This window comes from Oncorhynchus tshawytscha, linkage group LG11, assembly GCF_018296145.1.
Source record: "Oncorhynchus tshawytscha isolate Ot180627B linkage group LG11, Otsh_v2.0, whole genome shotgun sequence".
Taxonomy (NCBI): Eukaryota; Metazoa; Chordata; class Actinopteri; order Salmoniformes; family Salmonidae; genus Oncorhynchus; species Oncorhynchus tshawytscha.
Window position 1 is genome coordinate 5,835,088 of NC_056439.1, and position 21,564 is coordinate 5,856,651.

The following is a 21,564-nucleotide window of genomic DNA, read 5'->3' on the forward strand; positions in this document are numbered from 1 at the left end:
GAATACATACAGATCAAGGGTGCCAATTGAAAGTCAAGGGGTGTGTCTATGCCTTTTGGATTACTCTCTCTTTACAGAGAACCCCTGTGGTTCAAGTCAAGAGCTACCCTTCCCCTTTCAGTCTGCTCTGTGCATGCCTGAAAGTGACAGAGCCAGCAGCCAAGAGAGTTTTTCACAGTATGTCATAAAAAATTATTACACGTATGAACGTATGTAAAATGCTAATATATATATTAGATCCAGTACAATGTAATAACTATAGTCCACTGACTATATAAGGGTAGTCAGTGGACATTCTGAACCTTGTTTGAAGTCAGTAGGTCACATGACCAAGGAGCTATTGAAATTTGAACGTTTGAAAAATTAATGTAAAAACGTGTGAGATGAAAATGGACAAACTAAAGGGTGTGCAATGTGCAGGCCCACTGAGTGGACATTCTGAACCTTGTTTGAAGTCAGTAGGTCATATGACCAAAGAGTTATTGACATTCAAAAATGTTAAGAAATAATTTAATTTAATAATTTAATTTAATTTTTAGTGCGAGTTGTAAATCGACAAAAAGTGTTTTTTTGGGGGGTATAGTGGTGTATACATTTTGTGGGTTAGATGGTGGTGCAATTTATTTTCTCAATTTCCCCTTATTTTTTTGTGACAAAATGTGCAATTCACACTCCGACCTGTGCAAGGCAACAATAACCAACACAGCGTCCAGTCTACCGGAAACTCACACGAAGAAGAAGTAAACAGAAAGCGAACAGTGACTAAGAACAATTTCCATTTTAGCGTTTTCATTGTTATTTGGACGTTTATTAACACCCTGGAACTCAATAGATGACTCATTTAACTGCACAGCACCACATACTTGCAGTGTGTAGTGTTTAATACGCGCTGGAGACTGGACTTGTTTGATAGATGTTTTCTAGGTAACGCTAACAATGGCTAACTGTATGGTTTTTCACACTCAAATGGCCTCCATCATGGAGGTGCTAGCGAATGCAGCTGTAGCAGAGATCTGTAAACTCGTAGACGACGATTATGCAGTGTTTCGTTTGGAAATAACTCAAAGCCAGAAAGAAAACAGGGGATTGCGAAGGAAACTACAGCTACTGGAAATGAAAGTGGCACGAGAGCGCGTCCTCGCCAGTCGTCCCAGTAGTGTCAAGATCCTCGACCGACACAGAGGAATGGCAAGAGGTACATTTTGCATAACAGTGTGTTGTGAATAAAATTATATTGCGCACTGCATTATTATATTGCAGTGTACATACAGCCTTACCCATGGATCTTGGGTCCATGAAATGAGGTATCAGCTTACTCAGTGACACCCACAAATTACAATTCTGAAGAGTTTGTAGACATATTTGCGTCGTAGTTCTTATTGTGGAACTGTGGGAAATCACCTCACCTTTCAGCCTATCCCATAAGGTGGCTCACAATTGGCCCAGCGTCATCCGGGTTAGAGTTTAGCCGGGGTAGGCCGTCATTGTAAATAAGAATTTGTTCTTAACTGACTTGCCTAGTTATATAAAAGGTTAAATAAATATCGTGTCTATTTAATATTCACATTGCAATGTACATCCTTACTTATGGATCTTGGGTCCATAAAATGGGGTATTAGCCTACTCAGTGACACCTACAGAACACAACTGTGAATCGTTTAAACAAATATTAGCATTGTGGAACTTATAACTGTGGGAAATCACCTCATTATACAGCCTAGTCCGTACCAAGATCATAGGTATAAGGGTGCACATTGCAAAATACTTTTCAATACAATAGACTGAATAGCGATGTGATATCCCACAGTTAAATACAGTAAGAGCTACGCCGCTAATATTTGTGTAAACTTTTCAGAATTGTAATCTGTGGTTGTCACTGAGTAGGCTGATACCTATGGATCTTGGGTCCATGAAATGGGGCAAGGCTGTACAGTGCATATAAGTACGCCTTCAATGCAATTATGAAGTCTACATCCACAGTGCGATTAACATATTTTGTTGCGTTAAACTAAATTGTCTTTTGTTGAATTTATAATCCATTTCAACCTTGTTTAGAATGATCTAGTCCAATTGTGGCATGATTCCACTATTTTTATCCTTTTGCATCAATGGGGGACTTTCAGTTTGAAGGCGAACAACCACTATCGTTGCTCATGCTAATGTTGTTCATGATACACACACATTTTTCAGAAGGCCAGGGCTGTGCAGCCTGTCGCCATTCATATATAGCGCACTGCCTCTTCCCTGTTCCCTTCTGCATGTGTTACCTAGAATTGGGTCTTGGTCACTTTTTGGATAGTATGCAATAAATCCCCTGATTACTTAACTATCTTGCAATGACACAATATCATATTCTAACCAGATTCTTGATTACTGCATTTCCTATTATTTCCTCAATGAAAACATTGTGATGCAAGTAACAATACATTGATCAATACAAAGCATATTAAAAAGTTATGAAAAGTGTTACCTTGCCAATTCTAGACAGTATCAATAGTGAACAATATATCGTTGATCATTGACAGTGCCTACCTCTTTCCCCCCCAATCACTCTCTCTCTCAGGTGAAGGACATCTCACTGGAGGCTACAGGAGCTCTGTGAAGCCAGCGGGACACAATACATGGAGAGATGACCAACCAATCACTGTTGATGAGGGGAGTGGAACCTCAACCCAGAACGTTATCATGCTAGAGGTTTGTGTAATAGTGGTGCATTAAAAATTACGGTTAATTTGACTAACATTTGGCAAGTTTATTTCATAAAGGCTCCCCTTAGCTATTCACTTGCTTACATGTACATCCTTATTTATCTGCCATAGGGGAGCTTGTGAGTCTTCCCTATGACATTGTTATTCAATTCAACCCATGTACTGGTAATAACCTCCTCTCTTCTTGTGTCAGTCTGCAGATGCAGAGTCTGCAGGTCCTGGAGTCAAGCAGGAGAGGTCTGAAGGAGAGGAGGACACACAGCACAGCAGAGACATCCAGGCTGGAGCGCCCCCTGTAATCACAGAGGAACCCACCACTGTCCCAGCACAGCCCAGGACCCGACGCAGCATCACGGAGGTCAGTGGAACGCAGAACGCCGTCCTCAAGTCAGAGATCGACACCAAGACTTTAACTGTGACACACAGGCTCTTACACACAGGTTCTGATCACAGATCAGACCCAGAGAGACTTGGGCGGGGGAGACTGGGCTGTCCTCCTGCTCCCGGTTCTGACTACTTACCGGTATTTCACCAGAGGATGGTTCATTGCCGTGGGGATGGTGATGATGACGCGATAGACACTGGTGGTGATGATCCGTCTTGTTCTTACACTACGGAGATGGACCCTGGCAACATGCCCTTGGGTTTAGAGACACAGACTGATCTGTCTAGAGGGGACTGGAACCAGTACAGTAGTAGTGTATACACTGAAGGGTGCCTAGATGAGAAAGAGGAGGTTATAGTGGTAGATGAGGTGGCTGTGAAAGTAGAGGGCGTCATTCCTCCCACATGGAATGCAGATAGTTCCCTAGGAAACAGACACTCACAAGGCAGAGATTTCTTAGATTACAGGGAAAGCTTAGAGACAAATCCAAATGTTGAGACCCACTCCCCTTCACACGCATTCAGTGATCGCGACCCAGTGTCCACGTCGGTGGGACCTTCCGATTCACACGCCCGCGTCCCTTTTGATCAGGTATTGAACTCAAAGGACCAAAGGGCCAAGGCTCGGGGAGGGGGAGCAACATCAGGCAATAGTAAAGAGAAACGGTTCCTCTGCATGTTCTGTAACAAAGGCTTCAGCTGCTCCCAGAATGTGGAGATCCACCAGAGAGTCCACACAGGAGAGAAACCTTACAGCTGCCCCCAGTGTCACATGCGTTTCGCCCAGTCTGGCAGCCTGAAGCGGCACCAAAGGGTCCATACGGGGGAGAAACCCTACAGCTGTCCCCAGTGTGAGAAGAGGTTCTCCCGCCAACACCTGCTGAAGACGCACCTGAAGGTTCACACGGGAGAGAGGCCGTACGCCTGTACGCACTGCGGGAAGAGGTTCTCAGAGAGGAGCTCCCTCCGGATACACCAGCAGAAAAATCATTCCACTCTATAACATAGAAAGTTTGTTTAGATCAAACCCTGCAATAAATATAGACTCAGCGACATGACTTAGATGCACAAAGTAAACAGCGGTAGTGGGTCAATTTCTACAACAACTAAGAGCGTTGATGCACAAGGCTAAACTTCTCTGATGTTTTGGTCCTGCACCTTGTAGCAGCGTGAAGCGAACCCGTGTACATGTGCAGATACTCTTTCTGACTGTGTGAGACCATCACGCTCATCACAATATGTGGTTCTGCTCGTGGCAACCACATAACAAGTCTTCCTTTTAAAGACAGGTTCATTTTCATTGTTGTCAGAATAACAGATTTCAGTGTTGAATATTCCTGGGTAGAATATTGCAGTCAGGCATTGTGTGATACACATATAATTACAGTGCCTTCAGAAAGTATTCACACCACTTTACTTTTTCCACATTTTGTTGTGTCACTGGCCTACACACAATACCCCATAATGTGAAAGTGGAATTATGTTTTTAGACATTTTTACAAATGAATAAAAAATTAAAAGCTGAAATGTATTGAGTCAATAAGTATTCAACCCCTTTGTTATGGATAGCCTAAATAAGTTAAGTAGTAAAAATGTGCCACATAAGTTGCATAGTGTTTAACATGATTTTGAATGACTTCCTCGTCTCTGTCACACATACAGATAATTGTCAGGTCCCTCAGTCGAGCAGTGAATTTCAAACACAGATTCAACCACAAAGACCAGGAAGGTTTTCCAATGTCTCACAAAGAAGGGCACATATTGGTAAATGGGTCAAATAAAAATAAAAGCAGGCATTGAATATCCCTTTGAGCATGGGGAAGTTATTAATTACACTTTGGATAGTGTATCAATACACCCAGTCACTAAAAATATACAGGCATCTTTCCTAACTCAGTTGCCGGAGAGGAAAGAAACCACTCAGCGTCTTCACCATGAGGCCAATGGTGACTTTGAAACAGTTACAGCGTTTAATGGCTATAGGAGAAGACTGAGGATGGATGAAAGGCATTGTATTTACTCCACAATACTAACCTAATTGACAGAGTGAAAAGAAGGAAGCCTGTACATACAAATATTCCCAAACATGCATCCTGTTTGCAAATGGGCACTAAAGTAAAACTGCAAGAAATGTGGCTAAGAAATTAACTTTGTTCTGAATACAAAGCGTTATGTTTGGGGCAAATACAAAACAGCCCATAACTGAGTACCACACTACATATTTTCAAGCATGGTGGTGGCTGCATCATGTTATGGGTGTGCTTGTCATCGGCAAGGAATGAGTTTATCATAAAAAGAAACAGAATAGAGCAAAGAAAAGGCAAAATCCTAGAGGAAAACCTGGGTCAGTCTGCAACAGACACTGGGAAATGAATTCACCTTGCAGCAGGATAACAACCTTAAACACAAGGCCAAATATATGCTGGCGTTGCATACCAAGACGACATTGAATGTTCCTGAGTGGCCTAGTTACAGTTTTGACTTCAATCTGCTTGAAAATCGATGGTAAGACTTGAAAATGTATATCTGTCTAATGATCAACAACCAATTGGACAGAGCATGAAGAGCATGTTTTAAGGATAATGTGAAAATATTGTACAATCCAGGTGTGCAAAGCTCTCAGTGACATACCCAGAAAGAATCAAAGCTGTAATCGTTGCCAAAGGTGATTCTAACATGTTTTGACTCGGGTTGAATACTTATCTAATCAAGATATATTTGTGTTTTTTTTTATTTGAAAACATTCCTGAGACACTTTTAATGAGAAAATGAATACAGTTCATCAAGTACATGCAGATTTGTTGTTGACTTGTGTGTGTGGTTTTCATATGGTGTATTTAACTTGTTTCTGTTTAATAAACACAAAATGGGACTTTTCATTCTAAGACTTTCATTGAGACTCTCTTTAGTATACATCACATCTGATCTCACCCTATTCTGCATACATACAACAGTGCTTTATAACCAATATACACTTACTAAATATACTTACACATACCCACACACTAACAAACACCTACTGTCCACGTCATTATAGTTTAGTCAGGTTTGTCTGATGATGACTTTTGACTTATCATAGCTGACTCATTTTTACCCACAACATCATATTTATGTCCACCATGATGGGTTTAACAATAATGAAGTCATTCTGTAACTACAGCAAAGCACTCAAATGTAGTGGGGATAGGTAAACAACCCATGTTGAAAGTGTATATGTGTGTATATACCTGAGGGAGTGTATGTCTGTGTAATCTGTATCACCTGTCACTTCCAGGAGGATGAGGGTCCAGAGGTGCTGCTGGTGAAGGAGGAGGGTTGGGGGAACCCTGAGGGGACCATGGTCATAGAGGACAACCAGACTACACCACCTCCTGAACCCACAGAGGAACCAGCTGAGCAGCACAGGACCACACACAGTCTCCCTGAGGTGAGCTCACGGTGAACTACTGTCTCTCAGAGTAGGAGTACTGATCTAGGATCAGTTTAGCCTTTTAGATTATATGGAAAGATCCTAGATCAGCACACCTACTCTGAGATTCTTTTGTGGATACGGGCCCAGCTATTGATTAATTTTGTCTTAAGTGTGGGACCATGCCTTTAAATTATCTAACCATTTTTATTTAACATTTATTTAGCTAGGGAAGTTAGTTAAGAACAAATTCTTACTTTACAATGACAGCCTACTCCAGCCAAACCCTCCCCTAACGATGCTGGGCCAATTGTGCGCCGCCCTATGGGACTTCTGATCACGGCCAGTTGTGATACAGCCTGGGATCGAACCAGGGTCTGTAGTGACGCCTCTAACACTGCATCTCAGTGCCTTAGACTGCTGCGCCACTCGGGAACCATTAGTGTCAAGTAATCAAATCAACTAACACTTTTGCATAGAATCAAATGAACTTGCATAGAACTCATAGCAATCCCTCATTACCCAATCAGAAGATGCTCCATAGCAGGGTGCTCATATCAGATTTCTTGATCCAACATCCTCTCACTCTGTATCTTACAGCCAGTAGACATGGAGGATGGGAAGCCTGATCTGCTGCTGGTCAAAGAGGAGACGATAGAGGACGGACGAGAGAGCACTGACCTGCTGAGTGGACTAAAGATGGGGGAGCAAGGTAAGGGAGAAATACATATAGCCTACATACAGTAATAGATCTTCATTGGGAATAGTGATGCACCTGGCTATAGTGTTTTCTTCATTCATAAAATTAAATCAATACAACTTATGTTTACATACAAAAAGGCATAATGTCTTAACTTTACCAGGTGATTGACCAGGTAAAGACACTCCATACGTAGAGTTCTCTCTGTCATGCTTTGTAAACCCTCTTCCTACAGGTGGTTGGCTGGAGGCTAACAGAGGAGACTGGGCAGCCATCATGGATACCCAGACGGGTGCAGCCAAGGGCCCAGGGGATAACATCACTGATCAGGCCAGGACCAGAGATGACATATTGGAGGTCAGTGGATGTGACACTGTCCTCAATTCTGGGCTGGGGAACAACACTGTTAACCACAACCAGAAACATACAGTCGAACAAAAAACAACAACCAAAGACAGGCTGAGACCAGGGCGAGGTGTAGATTTGGTCTGCGAGGACATGTCCATATACGGCTGGAGAGAACAGACAGACTCGGCTCGCGATGCTGTTTCATGCTCCTATAGTTGTGATTCAATGAGACTGAGAATTACTGTCAGGTTAACCCCCTAACAGGTGCTGCCTTCAGCCTGCCTTCTATAGGATCTAGCAACTGGAACATGGACCCTGCTACAACACAGCCACTCCCTGGCCTTCGTCCTCACACTCTCCTTATGTTAAACCAGACCTCAGACAATGCCAGTGCCTCAACACTAAATGGCTACACAAGCCCATTGACAGTAGTAGTAATGCTATCAGTAGATCCGGTGGCAAAGAGAAGCGCTTCCCTGGTTCGTTCTGTGGGAAAGCATACAGTTTCCCCAAACAGGTGGAGATCCACCAGAGGATGCACACAGGGAAGAAAGAATTTGGCTGCCACCTGTGTGAGAAAAGGTTCTCCTACCAGCACCACCTGAAGAGGCATCTGAAGTTCCACACAGGAGAGAGGCCATTCACCTGTACGCACTGCAGGAAGAGGTTCTCAGAGAGGAGCTCACTCTGGATTTGTCAGCAGAACATGTGTAGAGTATAGTGACATGTAATATTAGTTCGTTTTTAGTTAATTCTGTTGGTTTTAGATGTACAGTTGAAGTTGGAAGTTTACATACATCTTAGCCAAATACATTTAAACTCAGTTTTTTTCTAGTAAACATTTCCTGTCTTAGGTCAGTTAGGATCACCACTTTATTTTAAGAATGTGAAATGTCAGAATAATAGTAGAGAATTTTTTACTTTTATCACATTCCCAGTGGGTCAGAAATTTACATACACTCAATTAGTATTTGGTAGCATTGCCTTTAAATTGTTTAACTTGGTCAAACGTTTCGGGTAGTCTTCCACAAGCTTCCCACAAAAAGTTGGGTGAATTTTGGCCCATTCCTCCTGACAGAGCTGGTGTAACTGAGTCAGGTTTGTAGCCCTCCTTGCTCGCACACGCTTTTTCAGTTCTGCCCACACATTATCTATGGGGTTGAGGTCAGGGCTTTGTGATGGCCACTCCAATACCTTGACTGTTGTCCTTAAGCTATTTTGCCACAACTTTGGAAGTATGCTTGGGGTCATTGTCAATTTGGAAGACCCAGTGACGACCAAGCTTTAACTTCCTGACTGATGTCTTGAGATGTTGCTTCAAAATATCCACATAATTTTCCTTCCACATAATGCCATCTATTTTGTGAAGTGCACCTATCACCCCCACAACATGATGCTGCCACCCCTGTGCTTCACGGTTGGGATGGTGTTCTTAAGCTTGCAGGCCTCCCCCTTTTTCCTCCAAACGTAATGATAGTCATTATGGCAAACAGTTCTATATTTGTTTCATCAGACAAGAGGACATTTCTCCAAAAAGTACGATCTTTATCCCCATGTGCAGTTGCAAACTGTAGTCTGGCTTTTTTAGGGTGGATTTGGAGCAGTGGCTTCTTCCTTGCTCAGCGGCCTTTCAGGTTATTTCGATATAGGACTCGTTTTACAGTGGATATAGATACTTTTGTACCTGTTTCCTCCAGCATCTTCACAAGGTCCTTTGCTGTTGTTCTGTGATTGATTTGCACTTTTCGCACCAAAGTACGTTCATCTCTAGGAGACAGAACACGTCTCCTTCCTGAGCGGTATGACGGCTGCGTGGTCCCATGGTGTTTATACTTGCGTACTATTGTTTGTACAGATGAACGTGGTACCTTCAGGTGTTTGGAAATTGCTCCCAAGAATGAACCAGACTTGTGGTTGTGGAGGTCTTGCCTGATTTCTTTAGATTTTCCCATGATGTCAAGCAAAGAGGCACTGAGTTTGAAGGTAGTCCTTGAAATACATCCACAGTTACACCTTCAATTGACTCAAATGATGTCAATTAGCCTGTCAGCAACTTCTAAAGCCGTGACATCATTTTCTGGAATTTCCCAAGCTGTTTAAAGGCACAGCAACTTAGTGTATGTAAACTTCTGACCCACTGGAATACAGTGAATTATAAGTGAAATAATCTGTCTGTAAACAATTGTTGGAAAAATGACTTGTGTCATGCACCAAGTCCTATCCGACTTGCCAAAACTATAGTTTGTTAACAAGAAATTTATGGAGTGGTTGAAAAACAAGTTTTAATGACTCCAACCTAAGTGTATGTAAATTTCCAACTTCAACAGTATATTCTTCACTGATGAAGAGTGACAACTTTGTCCCTTTTTAGGTTGATACTGGTGTTTTAAAGTGAGATAACGATGGTGCCGTAATTCATGTTTACTTGACAAGTAGTGAAGCTGTATGAAATGTAAATGTTGAACCTTTTCCAAAGTATCTTAACATTAAATCGAGGGTACCATATTTACAGAAAAGGTCAAGTGTTACCATAGTGAGAAAAGTTATTGTACCTGTCACATGTATTGTTTGTGCAATAAAATTACTGAAATTCATGTTTTGTGATTGTATGACCATTTTGTTTAAATTAAATACAAAATTGACTCTCTGCTGACTGACCTGGTTATTTTTGTATCATTGCAGGGACTGGGTTGCTCTTATCTCAGTCGAACCAAAACATTATACTTAATTCTTTAATTAACATACAAGGACATTTTTTATAATAAACTCCAATGGCTCCATATTGTTAGGTACTTGAATCACAGTGTTAGAGATGGACTTGACTGGTTAACATTTTATAAGATCATGTCATGTTTCTATATGTACAGCAAAGAGTTTCTTACATGCTTTTCTGTACAATCTTTGTTTGCAGTCTGCAGTCCATGAAGACCTGCTTATATCCAGTGTTACTGGTGGGAGAGAGTGGACCTCTGAAGCAACTGATCACATACCCTGGCCCCGGATCAGAACCATGGATCAGGAGCCTTCAGTCTTCCTTCCAGAGTTGGAACAAGGACCCAACCAAGAAGGACAGAGACTCCTCCACCACCACACAGAACACAACCAGTGGACAAGTGGATTGAACAACCTCAGTCCTGGTGGTCATCAGAGAGACCGAGGCTCCAGTCAGGGATCCAGTCTGCAGCCCAGTCCCTTTTCTTCACAGTCTCAGTGCGGGGATGAAACCGGGCCTTGGGCTGATAGAGATAGACCCTCCTGTTCCTATGATACAAACACCACAGTATCCATGATGAACAGAGCAGGTTACCCTGGGTTTCAGCCTTCACAGAGAGTGACAGGAGACCAGAGTCTAACAGGAAGTCTGTCTTCTCCTTCAGGGTCTTATCTAATGCCTCGTGACTGGGTTCATAGAAGGCCTGAACCTGTGTCTAGTCTTCCTCAGTTACCTCCTGGTTACCCCACCAATACAGACAGGGTCAGGATGGGCGTTCACAACAAGAGGTACCTAGCCTATAACACAGAACACAATTCCAACAACACACCAACAATGGCTAGAGGTCAAGGAAGGAGTTCAAAGATTAACCACCTGAGGGTGGTGGCTCCTGCTTCTACCTCCTCTGGTGTCATTGGGTCACAACGTGGGAGGCCGAGCATTAAGGCGGACGCCGACAAGCTGTACATCTGCCCAACGTGTGGGAAGCGCTTTGCTAAAGCAAACTATGTGAAGGAGCACCAGACCATTCACACCAAGGAGAGGCCCTTCAAGTGTAAGCTGTGTTACAAGAGCTTCTCCTTCCTGAGTAACCTTATCAGACATAGGAGTGTCCACAATGGAGAGAAGCCCTTCAGCTGTACCCAGTGTCACATGCGCTTTGCCCATGCTGGCAACCTGAAGAGGCACCAGAAGGTCCACACGGTAGAAAGTCAACAGCTGACCCCAGTGTGAGAAGAGGTTCTCCCACCAGCACCAGCTGAAGATGCACTTGAAGGTCCACACAGGAGAAAGGCCATTCACCTGTACACACTGCAAGATGTTCTCAGAGAGGAGCTACCTCAGGATACACCAGCAGAAAATGCACACAGCCCATGTATAGAGTATAGTGCATGTAATGTAGTAATAGTTAGTTTGTAGTTAATTCTGTTGGTTTTGGATGTAGTAGGGAACTGGATGAGGTGACATGAGGGAAGGACGATTATGATGAGGTAGAGTAGATGATATGATGTTTGGTGTGAAGGTGTCTGTAAAAATGCTTTCCTCATGAAGAGTGAAACTGGCCCTTTAGGTTGATACTTGTGTTTTATAGTGAGGAAATGATAGTGCCTTAATTCATGTTTACTTACTTTTATTTACATTTTAGTCATTTAGAAGACACTCCTATCTAGAGCGACTTACAGGAGCAATTAGGGTTAAGTGCCTTGATCAAGGTCACATCAACAGATTTCTCACCTAGTCGTCATGGAGACTTGAACCAGTGACTTTTGTTCTTAACTGCTAGGCTACCTGCTACTTGACATATAGTAGGGAAGATATGGACCAAACTTGTTTTTGCGTGGATTCCGAGACGCAGTTAGCTTTCAACAGCTAGGAAACACCGCTAACCAAACAACAGTGCTAGGTGGCTGTACTACAAAAACACTGGTCGTCGTCGTGGGAAAGACGCATTGTTAAAAACTTTTTGTAAACAACTGGTTGCAGTAAAGAGCCAACCTGGATACTAAGGAGATCCTGAGGGAAATCGACGAGTATCAACAGCTTTACGCTATGGAGGAACAACATACTCCATGGAAAGATCCAGCTACCTCACAAAAAAAAAGACATTAATCTACAGACCGACGATTTACTTACCGTTCAAGTAGAGGCTAGTGCTCTGGCTGGAATCCATGCAACACTGGAAAAGTTGTATGAGGAAGTAGCAGGGCTGAGGGGGGAGTTTGGAGTTTAGCCAGAGTAAAATGTTGATGCTCCAAGGAGAGAACAAGACACTCACAGCCAAGGTAAAAATCCACAAATCCAACATGGATTGTCAACTTAGGAAAAACAGAGTGATGAGGGAGTCGCTCCTAGACCTACAAAGTCATAACATGCGTGAAAATCTAATATTTTCTTGGATTCCTGAGGACGCATCCAATAATCCAGAGGGCGTGATCAGATAATTCATGCAGTCTGCCTTGAAACTTCCCCTAGAGACTGTAAACAAGGTGTCTTTCCACCGAGTACACAATCTTGGTGCTCAGAGTGACAAGACCAAGGGTCCCTGACAGATCATCGCAAAATGTGAACACTACCAACAAAAGGAGCTGATCAAAAGCAGGGGAAGGGAGGTTAAAGGGACCAAATTCGGTCTTATTGACCAATTTCCATGTGAGACAAACGAACGTAGCAAGAGGCTGTATCCTGTACAGAGGCAACAGAGGGAGAGGGGTAAGCGTGCCTTTCTCATTGTGGACAATCTCTTTATAGATGGACAGCTATTCGAGACAGCTCCATAACACCATGGCTGTATTAAATTCTACAGGGACTTCAGGTTACAAAAAAAAGAAAGTATGGGAACTGTAAAAATATCTTAGCACTATAAAGTGGATATGAACACACGTACTCAATTACATGCTCGCTTACACATACGGACTTATACATACACACTTGATCTCGCTCTCTTCTCTCACTCTTCTCTTTTCTCCCACTCTCCCTCTATTGTCAAACTGTTCAATAATTTAATGCTTCTTGTTTGGCTATCTTTTCTATATCTTTGTCTACACGTTTACAACAAGCAAGGGGCAGATATCAGAATAGGATCATTGGGGAATAATAACATATTGTACGGGATACATTTGTACTGTAGTGAAGCCGTCTATAGTAATGCAAGGTCTCTTTCAAAATCATGTGAAACGTCAATTGCTATGGAAATGCTGGGATGTGTTTTCAATGATGTTAAAGGTAATTATGATACAATATGGATTGGAATTATCATCATGAATATTGTTAGGTTCTAATTCTCAGAGTAAAAAACTCAATGGACATTTATGAAAGCATAACCAAGTTTATTCTGCTCAAAGGGTCAGTACAGCTGCATCAGACAAAAACATTTTCCACCACCACAAGTATATATACTCCAATTTAGGCACTCCCCCCTGACCTGACCTCAACCTCCTTGACACCTTATCCAAAGATCTCTACCCTTCTCCCCTAACACATTCCAAAGCCATCTGGCTCCTACAGATGACCATTAACTTCTGATGTAAAAATCAGTCTCTTTCAATCCTTAGATACTATACTTCTGAGTATAACAATGTTCCAAGTTTAACCCAGAATCAAACAATATTAAGGCTATACGCACTACATGTTACACACATAGACAACCATGCACATTGGCAGGGTTATTCATTTGGACATCACACATTATAGTTTTAATCTTATACAGACATTGTACACACACTCACTAAATAACATCAAATATTATACATCAACCTACAACACACATAATATCTTGTCTCAATTTTCTAACATCTGTGGCATTGGCTCACAGGCAAACAGGCAACTGAATAAAACACATTTCTAGAACCTATTTCTTGAATTCTAAATATCAGACTTGAAAGCTCTAATTTTGACCTTCATAATAACTCTGATGGCAGTAACTTTACAAGCACTAATTATGGTCAATTTAGACTGAGTATAATATCTAGTTATGGTAAGGGGTGAAATAAGTATAGCCAGTTATAATTGTAACAGATAATAAAAAAAAGATCCGTCTTTACATGGCTAAAAAAAGGAATATAACATATACTATTTACAGGAAACTCACTCTACATCCTTAGATGAAGTTGCGTGGAAAAAGGAATGTGGTGGTGAAATAATATTCTGTCATGGACAAAGGAACTCAAAAGGTGTGATGATATTAATTAACAAAAACTTTGATCTGAATGTGCAAATAGTCAGGAATGATTCTGAAGGAAGGTGGATCTTTTTGAATATGAAAGTGGACGAAAAAGAGATTTGGCTCATTAATTCTTAAGGTATAGGGGGCAGCATTTTCACTTTTGGATAAATAGCGTGCCCAATTTCAACTTCCTGCTACTCATGCAAGGAATATAAGATATTCATATTATTAGTAGATTTGGATAGAAAACACTCTGAAGTTTCTAAAACTGTTTGAATCATGTCTGTGAGTATAACAGAACTTATGTAGCAGGCAAAACCCAGAGGACTAACTGTTCAGATTTTCTTTTGGCCTCTGTTCCCTGAGTTGTCATTGCCAAGTGATATTTCTTAGGAACCTGTTTTCAGTTCCTACCGCTTCCACTGGATGTCACCAGTCTTTGGATTTTTTTGAGGTTATTCATTTGTGCAATGAAGAAGAAGGCCATCTAGGAACTACGTAACACTGTTGAGAGTTGTTTTTTTCTGGATCAAACGCGTTAAATAAATGGACATTTGGATATATATGGACGGAATTAATCGAACAAAAGGACCAATTGTGATGTTTATGGGACATATTGGAGTGCCAACAAAAGAAGCTCGTCAAAGGTAATGCATGTTTTATATTTTATTTCTGCGTTTTGTGCAGCGCCTGCAGCGTTGAAATATGCTACTCTCTGTTGACATTGTGCTATCATCAGATAATAGCTTCTTATGCTTTCGCCGAAAAGCCTTTTTAAAATCTGACATGTTGGCTGGATTCACAACGAGTGTAGCTTTAATTGAGTCTCTTACATGTGTGATTTAATGAAAGCTAAATTTTTACATCATTAAAAAAAAATTGCCACGCTGCATTTTCCCTGTTTTTTTGCCCAAGTTGAACGCAAGCGTCCCCCAGCCCCAAGAGGTTAATCTATATAGTCCAAGCCAGGATGATCCATACTTCTTCGAAAATATTTATACCAATTTATTGAATTTACAGGCAACAAATGATCAAATCATTATGGTGCGAGCCTATAACACAGTGTTAGGTACCTCAATGGACCGTAAAGGAAATCACTCTACAAACTATCATCACCGTGCCCTTAAAGAAATTACAAATATTATGGACACATTAGAAATGGTGGATATTTGGAGACTAAAAAATCCCGACCTAGTGAGATATACATGGAGGAGACTTAATCAAGCTAGTCGTCTAGACTACTTTCTTGTCTCTTTCACTCTTGCATCAAAGGTTAAAAAAGTTTTAACAGGAGACAGAATGCGATCGGATCATCATCTAATAGGCCTTCGCATAACTCTTATAGAATTTCCACGTGGATGGGGATATTGTTTACTGGAGGACAACTTATTTTTAACTAAGACAAAATAATTTATAACTGAATTTTTCCAGTATAATATAGGTTCAGCAAATCCCCTTATTGTTTGGTATACCTTTAAATGTACCTTCAGAGGTCATTCAATATTCATCAATAATAAAAAGGCAGTTTCTAACAAGGACTAACAAGGGAAATACATGAACTAATAGTACAGGTAGATAGCAATAAAAACAATACTACAGAGATACAAAATAAGTTAAGAGAAAAAACAAAAAGATCCAGAGGGACTTATTCAAGAACGATCTAATGTAATCTATTACAAAAATAAGGAGTTAAACAAGAGTGTCCGCTGTCACCGTATCTATTCGTTATGGCCATCAAAATGCTAGCTATTAACTTGTTATGGCTGGGGGCAGTATTGAGTAGCTTGGATGAATAAGGTGCCCAGAGTAAACTGTCTGCTACTCAGGCCCAGTTGCTAATATATGCATATTATTAGGTAGATTTGGATAGAAAACGATTTCTAAAACTGTTTAAACGATGTCTGTGAGTATAACAGAACTCATATGGCAGGCAAAAACCTGAGAAAGAAATCCAACCAGGAAGTGGGAAATCTGAGGTTTTTAGTTTTTCAACTCATTCCCTATTGAATGCACAGTGTCTATGGAGTCAAATTGCACATCCTAAGGCTTCCACTAGATGTCAACAGTCTTTAGAACCTTGTTTGATGCTTCTACTGTGAAGTGGGGGCGAATGAGAGGGGAATTAGTCAGAGGTCTGGCAGAGAGCCACGAGCTGGCCACGCGCTTTCACTTGAGTTCCATTGCATTTCTGAAGACAAAGGAATTCTCATGTTGGAACATTATTGAAGATTTATGTTAAAAACATCCTAAAGATTGATTCTATATGTCGTTTGACATGTTTCTACGGACTGTAACGGAACTTTTTGACTTTCGTCTGCTCCTAGTGATCGCGCGTCATGAATTTGGATTACTGTGCTAAACAAACAAAAAGGAGGTATTTTGACAGAAATTATGGACATTATCGAACAAAACAAACATTTATCGTGGAACTGGGATTCCTGGGAGTGCATTCTGATGAAGATCATCAAAGGTAAATGAATATTTATAATGATATTTCTGACTTCTGTTGACTACACAACATGGCGGATATCTGTTTGGGTTGTTTTGGTCTCTGAGCGCTGTACTCAGATTATAGCATGGTCTGCTTTTTCGGTAAAGCTTTTTTGAAATCTGACACAGCGGTTGCATTAAGGAGAAGTGTATCTATAATTCCGTGCATGATAGTTGTATCTTTTATCAATGTTTATTATGAGTATTTCTGTAAATTTGTGACTCAGCAAAATGACCGGATGTTTTGGAACTACTGAACGTAACGCGCCAATGTATACTGAGATTTTTTAAAATATAAACTTTATCGAACAAAACATACATGTATTGTGTAACATGAAGTCCTATGAGTGTCATCTGATGAAGATCATCAAAGGTTAGTGATTAATCTCTCTATTTCTGTTTTTGTGACTCCTCTCTTTGGCTGGAAAAATGGCTGTGTTTTTCTGTGACTTGGCTCTGACCTAACATAATCGTTTGGTTTGCTTTCACTGTAAAGCCTTTTTGAAATCTGGCACTGTGGTGGGATTAACAAGAAGTGTATCTTTAAAATGGTGTAAAATACTTGTATGTTTGAGGAATTTTAATTACGGGATTTCTGTTGTTTTGAATTTGGCGCCCTGCACTTTCACTTGGCTGTAGTCCTATCGATCCTGTTAGCGGGATCTCAGCCCAAAGAGGTAATCAGACACAATAACAACATCAGAGGATCAGAAATCCAAGGCTTAAAAACATGTATGCCGATGACTGAAGTTTTATATTAAGTCCACAAGCTAGATCCCTGCAATGTCTCATTGAAGATCTAGATAACTTTTCTGGACTCTCTGGACTAAAACTTAATTAAGATAAGTGAACAATATTACTTTTTGGATATTTAAAAAATACAACTTTTACATTACCCTGCAGTTCACCTATAAAATGGGCTGATGTTTGTAGTGGAAATATATTGAGTCAAATATCTGCACAGATACAGGAACTTGTAGATTCAGTTAGACTTTATTAGAAAGTAACAAAGCCGAGCAATTCCATGGAAAAAGCTCAATTCTCATATCACAGAGCCCTGCCTTTATAGTATTTCATCTTTGCACAACGTATATAATCACCTCCCTCTATATGAAAATAGCTTCCCTTGACCTTTCTCAACCATTATCTTTCCATCTGAGTTATTGCTTGTTAACGCCCACATCTGATAGCTGTATAGGTGATAATGGTAGCGGGCCCTGGTCATATATGTTCCATTCCTTATATAACCATTCTGTCTCAGCTCTTCAAAGTGGACAGCCTAGATGCTGCTAATAATGGAAATGTAATCATAGTCATGACTTTAGCCCACACGTCGAAGTAGACATACTTGGTATTCATATCACAAAAGATATAAATAAGCTCTCCACAATGAATTTCAATAGAAAACTTGTAAAAATAGACAAGATCCTGCAACCATGGAAAAATTGCCCTGATTTAACTCCTTAGTCATCTCAGTTTACTCACTTACTTATGGCGCTGCCTACTCCTGGTGATTTGTTTTTCAAATCATATAAGCAAAACATATTTTGCTCTATCTGGGATGCTAAACCAGACAAAATAAAGCGTACCTATCTATATAATGAATATGAATTGGGTGGGTTGAGATTATTAAATATAAAAGCACTAAACCTCTCTCTAAAAGCTTCACTTATTCAAAAGTTGTACTTGAACCCTAAGTGGTTCACAAGTAGATTACTAAGAAAAGCTCATTCATTGTTTAAAAATGGCCTTTGCCGATTGACATTCAAAGTATCTCTTTTTCAAACAAGCATTGCAGAGAAAGCTACAATTTCATCCCCTGAAAAGATAAAACAAATATTATGGCTTAACTAAAATGTGCTGGTTGATAAAATACCTGTATTTATGGGAAAGATGTTTGAAAATTGTATTTTATTCTTAAATGATATTGTAAATTGGAATGGTAGAGTTGTCTTTCATGGAGTTATCAGAATTGTATGGGAAGGTCTGCTCAATCCAAGAGTACAACCAATTGATTACAGCATTACCCCAAAAATGGAGGAGGCAGGTGGCAGCGGGAGGAGGTAGGGAACTGGTCTGTCTGCCCAATATAAAGGATCAAAAGTATACCAGTTTAATTTGAGAACCAGTATGTTGACAACTGTGCCATACAGATTGCAAAATAGTCCCATGGTACAGGGTTTATGAGTTGATATATAAAACAACGCAAGATTCAAGACTTCGTGCTTTTCAGCTAAAATTATTATATAGAATTCTTGCCATCAACAAAAATGTTGAATATTTGGGGCATAAAATCAAATCAAATTTATTTATATAGCCCTTCGTACATCAGCTGATATCTCAAAGTGCTGTACAGAAACCCAGCCTAAAACCCCAAACAGCAAGCAATGCAGGTGTAGAAGCACGGTGGCTAGGAAAAACTCCCTAGAAAGGCCAAAACCTAGGAAGAAACCTAGAGAGGAACCAGGCTATGTGGGGTGGCCAGTCCTCTACTGGCTGTGCCGGGTGGAGATTATAACAGAACATGGCCAAGATGTTCAAATGTTCATAAATGACCAGCATGGTCGAATAATAATAAGGCAGAACAGTTGAAACTGGAGCAGCACGGTCAGGTGGACTGGGGACAGCAAGGAGTCATCATGTCAGGTAGTCCTGGGGCATGGTCCTAAAATCATTGAAGCTCTGCAGATTTTGTTGTGATGATACAGAATCAATAGACCATTCATTTTTGCATTGCCACTCAAGTAGCCTGTTTCTGGTCTCAGGTTCAGGAATGGCTAAAAATGCACAGCATTGATCAAAATTTACCCTAGAAATAGTACTGTTAGGAGGTCTGGAGAGACCGGGTCAGTCAATTATTAATACTCCTAGTAAAAATATTTATCTTCAACTCACAATCTGTGGATTATATTTGATTAGATAGATTGAAATTGGACATTAAACATCACAGCATAGTTGAAAGATTTACAGTGGGGAGAACAAGTATTTGATACACTGCCGATTTTGCAGGTTTTCCTACTTACAAAGCATGTAGAGGTCTGTAAACCTGGAGGATCTGGAGAAGGTCTGTATGGAGGAGTGGGCCAAAATCCCTGCTGCAGTTGTGTGCAAACCTGGTCAAGAACTACAGGAAATGTATGATCTCTGTAATTTCAAACAAAGGTTTCTGTACCAAATATTAAGTTATGCTTTTCTGATGTATCAAATACTTATGTCATGCAATAAAATGCTAATTAATTACTTAAAAATCATACAATGTGATTTTCTGGATTTTTGTTTTAGATTCCGTCTCTCACAGTTGAAGTGTACCTATGATAAAAATTACAGACCTCTACATGCTTTGTAAGTAGGAAAACCTGCAAAATCGGCAGTGTATCAAAAACTTGTTCTCCCCACTGTATGTTGCGTAGAAATCCGAAGAGTGTGGCCAGCAGAGAAAGGTGGGATGGGCTGAGGTAAGTTGAGGGTTGGGATGTGGAATTGGGGACAAGTGGGAGTGGAGTTGCTGGGCAGGAGATAGAATGATGGTCAAAGATGAAGTTTAAAAACTAAGCTTGAATGACAGCCGGCAGTGTTTTTACAGCTAATGCCGGTTTGCCTGAGGCTGATGCCGTGCAGGTATTTGTACACATCCACACTCTTATTCAAATACACACACACTATTTACACACAAGTAAAGGACAAACAAAATAAAAAATAAAAGAACATCAAGGACAACTAAAATCATAACAGCAAGGCCAACTGTATACAGTTGGCCTTGCTGTTATGATTTTAGTTGTCCTTGATGTTCTTTTATTTTTTTGCATTGTTGTTTTCTGTTCTCTTTTGTCTTTTTTTTCTCATGAGTTCATTTTCTTGGTTGTTGATGCATATATATAGGTTGGGGAATGGAATTCTTATTATTTACTTTTTTTCCTTTTCCTTCTTTTCTTCCCTGGAGGGGTCTCGGGCGGTTGAGGGACAGCTATGGGCAACTGTGGGGGGGATCTTGGAGGGTTCGAGTCGCCGTTTTTTTGGCCTTGAGGCAGATCTGTCGACATGCCCTTGAGCAGGGCGTTGACCCTGGACGCTTCTGTGTGTCGCTCTGAATGGGAGTCTGTTGGATGACTGGTGTGGTGTAGTTGTTGAGCGGCTTCACTGCAAGTATATTGGATATTCAAAAAAATACAAAAGTGAATAAAAAGAATATATAAATATTTGGACAAGCAAAGTCAGAGCGACAGACTAAGATATAGTAGAATGTGATATAATACAGTATATACAGTAATGCAAAATATGCAAACATTATTAAAGTAACTTGTGTTCCATTATTAAAGTGGTCAGTGATTTCAAATCTATGTATATAGGGCAGCAGCCTCTCTGTGCTAGTGATGGCTATTTAACTGTCTAAAGGCCTTGAGATAGAAGCTGTTTTTCAGTCTCTCGGTCCCAGCTTTGATGCAGCTGTACTGACCTCGCCTTCTGGGATGGTAGTGGGGTGAACAGGCAGTGGTTGAGGTGTTTGTTGTCCTTGATGATCTTTTTGGCCTTCCTGTGACATTGGGTGCTGTAGGTGTCCTGGAGGGCAAGTAGTTTGCCACCGGGGATGCTTTGTGCAGACCGCACCAACCTCTGGAGAACACTGCGGTTGTGGGCGTACCAGGCGGGTTT

General features: G+C 40.7%; 2 protein-coding genes across 2 annotated transcripts; both read left to right on the forward strand.

Annotated features, from left to right (window-relative positions):
• The first annotated feature begins 686 nt into the window (after positions 1 to 686).
• LOC112232467 (gastrula zinc finger protein XlCGF48.2-like) lies at positions 687 to 4,802 on the forward strand. Its single transcript, XM_024399478.2, has 3 exons — positions 687 to 1,195; positions 2,564 to 2,694; positions 2,902 to 4,802. The coding sequence occupies exons 1-3, from the start codon at positions 937 to 939 to the stop codon at positions 4,093 to 4,095; spliced, it is 1,584 nt and encodes a 527-aa protein (XP_024255246.2). The 5' UTR covers positions 687 to 936; the 3' UTR covers positions 4,096 to 4,802.
• A 1,667-nt stretch (positions 4,803 to 6,469) lies between these two features.
• On the forward strand, positions 6,470 to 14,419 carry LOC112232197 (zinc finger protein 572-like). Its single transcript, XM_042330560.1, has 4 exons — positions 6,470 to 6,519; positions 7,102 to 7,213; positions 7,437 to 7,558; positions 10,461 to 14,419. Exons 2-4 carry the CDS (start codon positions 7,111 to 7,113, stop codon positions 11,493 to 11,495), a joined length of 1,260 nt encoding a protein of 419 aa, XP_042186494.1. The 5' UTR covers positions 6,470 to 6,519; positions 7,102 to 7,110; the 3' UTR covers positions 11,496 to 14,419.
• The last annotated feature ends 7,145 nt before the right edge of the window (positions 14,420 to 21,564 follow it).